At 41.1% G+C, this 4,049-nt stretch overlaps 1 protein-coding gene across 2 annotated transcripts in view; it reads left to right on the top strand.

Annotated features, from left to right (window-relative positions):
* Nucleotides 1-4,049, top strand: part of ASH1L (ash1 (absent, small, or homeotic)-like (Drosophila)) — a 245,447-nt gene that overhangs the window by 220,430 nt on the left and 20,968 nt on the right. For both annotated transcript variants that reach the window (XM_011987546.1, XM_011987545.1), the window contains exons 15-16: nucleotides 1,422-1,579; nucleotides 3,497-3,649. In XM_011987546.1, the coding sequence (XP_011842936.1) occupies nucleotides 1,422-1,579; nucleotides 3,497-3,649 (311 nt within the window). The remainder of the gene's footprint in view (nucleotides 1-1,421; nucleotides 1,580-3,496; nucleotides 3,650-4,049) is intronic.

The raw sequence follows: 4,049 nt of genomic DNA, 5'->3' as shown, positions 1-4,049 counted from the left end.
GAACCCAGGAGGCGGAGGTTGCGGTGAACCGAGATCGCACCATTACGCTCTAGCCTGGGCAACATGAGCGAAACTCCGTCTCAAAAAAATAAAAAATAAAAAATAAAACAGAATACCTGCTTTGTTGACATGTTAACAGAGCAATAGAAAGGATCTTTGGTGGTAATTTCTGCCCTTCCCTGTATTCAGATAAGAATTGTCCCTTTTGGAAGCAAACAAGTGAGTATGTCCTATTTGTTGAAAGTTTATCCTTATTTATAACCATTGTGTAATTTTAGCCCCTTTCATTCTATTTCCCTTTGAGTCATAGAAATTTTAAATTTCGGAAAAACCAGTCCAGTGGTTCTCTACTTTGGCTGCCTATTAACATAGGCAGCTTTGAAAAACTCCCACGGCCCAGGCCACACCCTAGACCGCTTAAATCCGAATTTGCAGAGGTGGAACCCAGGTATCAGTAGTTTATATCAGTAGTTTATCAGACTTTATAAAGTCTCCCAGGGGATTCCGATGTGCAGGAACTAGAAAATTAGTCTGATCTCCATTTAAGTGAGAAGTGAGACACATACCTTGAGATTTATCCAAGATCACATCTATTTACATATGTCCTATTGTGGAAATTGAATAATGGAATCATCAAAATTGTATAGGATCAGTCAAGATACACATAACTCATTTAAGTTTAGGAAACCAGGGCCAGGCACAGTGGCTCACGCCACCACTGTAATCCCAGCACTTTGGGAGGCCAAGGTGGGTGGATCACCTGATGTCAGGAGTTCAAGACCAGCCTGGCCAACACGGGGAAACCCTGTCTCTACTAAAAATACGAAAATTAGCTGGGCGTGGTGGCAGGCGCCTATAACCCCAGCTACTCAGGAGACTGAGACAAGAGAATCGCTTGAACCCAGGAAGCGGAGGTTGCAGTGAGCCGAAATCACGCCACTGCACTCCAGCCTGTGTGACAGAGGGAGACTTCAACTCAAAAAAAAAATAGTAAGTTTAGGGAACCATATGGCAGCACTGCACCTAACATGGTTTGCCCAGTGCCTATCCATGTTACATATCTTTGCCTTTATTTGCCAGTCCAGTTCTCCTTGTTATAGCTGATCCTAAGACCCTACTTCATCTTGACAACTATATTTAGAATTTGTACAAATAAATCTCTGCCTTCTGGTCAGGCTGTTTCACTTGCCAGCATTTTTGCAGCCTTTAATTGTTGCTTGCCAGATGTATGTAAATATTACATGTTTTACGTAATGTAAAAAAAAGTCAAGATACAAAATTGAATAATGCTTTGCCCATATAATTATCTTTACAACAGTTCGGTTCACGTATATCATCTAACAATGACTTCCACAGAGTAGACATGTAATAAATGCTTATTTAATTAATGAATAAAGGAAGATTTTTTTCCTTCCTTGCAGGAACTTTGTATTAAAGCATCATGTATTCTTGGTCCGAAACTGGGAGAAGATTCGTCAAAAACAGGAGGAAGTAAAGCACACCAGTGATAATATTCACTCAGCATCATTATATACCCGTTGGAATGGGATCTGCCGAGATGATGGGAATATCAAGTCTGGTAAGGCATTTGAAACATTTTTCTTTCTTTATTTTTTGAGACAGAGTTTCATTCTTGTTGCCCAGACTGGAGTGCAATGGCACGATCTCAGCTCACTGCAACCTCTTCCTCCTGGATTCAAGCAATTATGCTGCCTCAGCCTCCCGAGTAGCTGGGATTACAGTTGCTCAGCTAATTTTTGTATTTTTAGTAGAGAGGGGGTTTCACCATGTTGGCCAGGCTGGTCTCCAAACTCCTGACCTCAGGTGATTCACCTGCCTCAGCCTCCCAAAGTGCTGGGATTACAGATGTAAGCCACCACACCCCGCTGAAACATTTCTGTTAATTTATTTTAGTTGCTTTCCAGCAGATAATCTATTTAACAACTCCTTTTAGTATTGAACAAAAAAGTTATGATCCAAATATATACTCATCAGTCAGTAGTAATCTATCCACCCCAGTTCTTCAACTTTCCTCTCTTCAGGGAATAGAAAGAAACCTCCTCCTACAGCCTTTCAAACGTGACCTATAGTCTGAAATAGTCATTAGGTATCAGATAGATAGTGGGCCCTCTTTGTTACTTCCTACCTTGAAAATAACTTGCAGACAGAGTAAATAGTGATACCAAGGCCAGGCGCGGTGGCTCAAGCCTGTAATCCCAGCATTTTGGGAGGCCGAGACGGGCGGATCACAAGGTCAGGAGATCATCCTGGCTAACACGGTGAAACCCCGTCTCTACTAAAAAATACAAAAAAAAAAACTAGCCGGGCGAGGTGGCGAGTGCCTGTAGTCCCAACTACTTGGGAGGCTGAGGCAGGAGAATGGCGTGAACCCGGGAGGCGGAGCTTGCAGTGAGCCGAGATCTGGCCATTGCACTCCAGCCTGGGTGACAGAGCAAGACTCCGTCTCAAAAAAAAAAAAAAATAGTGATACCAAATCCACTGGGGAAATTGGGGTGGGGGACGGGTAATTATCAGTGGGTGGACAGGTCATTATCAGTTTGAAGACCTTTTTATCTCACATTCAGATTCAGCTGGGGATGGGTCATTTCTCACATTCAGATTCAGTGGGGGACAGGTCATTATCAGTTTGAAGACCTTTTTTTCTCACATTCAGATTAGCACTGTACTCACAAACCACCAGGTTTCCTTTTTCTAACCTTCATGCATGAGTAATATAACAGCACTCCTGAGTTCAGATATTATCCAGAAGAGACTGAAAGCAGAGGAACTAGCATGTCCAAGCATCCTTTCTAACTGAAAACAGTGTTCAAAAGATCATGCTCTTTTTTTTAATCCTTTCCTTCTTCCCCTGAAAAGATAGAAGGAATTCTGTGTGATGTGTGAGGGATATGCTGAATGCTAACTAGATATAAAAATTTGTCCAGAATCTTACATCCTGTCGATGATTTGATTGGCATAAATTCTTTGAACTTATATCCTAACGAGTTTGCTTCTTCTGATAATAACAGATATCATTTACAGAATACTTACATGTCAGGTACTGAGCTAAACACATTAAAGGCATTATGTCATTTAACCTGCATTATTTCCTCATGAGGGAAGTACTACCATTATTCCCATTTCATGTTTGAGAAGCTGACACATGGGTTAAATAACTTGCCTAAGATCACACAGCTGATAAGCAGTGATGCCAGAATTCAGATGCTGATAGATTGATTTTGAAGCCCAGACTTACAACTACTATACTGTTTTGCATTTGAGCACTAAGTTAAGGTCCCTCTTGCAGCATTTTGTCTCCAGTAAATTCCAGTGTTTCCTGATTTCTCATTACAGAAGATAGAAAGAACTCTGTGCCCACTAATCTACTTAATCACTTCAGGGGAAAGTAGAGCAAATGGCGGGAATCCATTGGGAAAGAGAAAGCCATGTAGAGCTCCTTGTTTCCTGAAACTTAATTTTCACTTTATTCTTCCAGATGTCTTCATGACCCAGTTCTCTGCCCTGCAGACAGCTCGATCTGTTCGAACAAGACGGTTGGCAGCTGCAGAGGAAAATATTGAAGTGGCTCGGGCAGCCCGCCTAGCCCAGATCTTCAAAGAAATTTGTGATGGTATCATCTCTTATAAAGGTGACTATAACCACCTTCAAATTCGTTCTTTTTTCTTTTTTCTTTTTATTTTTTAATAAATAGAGATAGGGTCTTGCTGTATTGCCCAGGCTAGTCTCAGACTCCTGGGCTCAAGTGATCCTTCTGTCTAGGCCTCCCAAAGTGTTGGGATTACAGGTGTAAGCCACAGCTCGTGGGCATTTCTTTTCTTTTTAATTTCTTTTTCTGTCCCCTGATTCTCTTTGATTTTATAGTGGCTTTTTGCAGTTTTGTTAACCTAAGGATGTAAAGAGGAAAATGGGGACCAAACTGCCCTAAGATGTAAGATGTAAAGTTTTGAATTTTGAGGCACCTATTCCATTTACATTCCCAAATTAAATCACACTCTCTGCGTTCTCTTTTTTTTTTTTTTTTTTTTTTT

Source organism: Mandrillus leucophaeus, unplaced genomic scaffold, assembly GCF_000951045.1.
Source record: "Mandrillus leucophaeus isolate KB7577 unplaced genomic scaffold, Mleu.le_1.0 Scaffold310, whole genome shotgun sequence".
NCBI lineage: Eukaryota > Metazoa > Chordata > Mammalia > Primates > Cercopithecidae > Mandrillus > Mandrillus leucophaeus.
The sequence above is the reverse complement of the archived record's forward strand: the minus strand, read 5'-3'. Positions and strand labels throughout refer to the sequence as shown.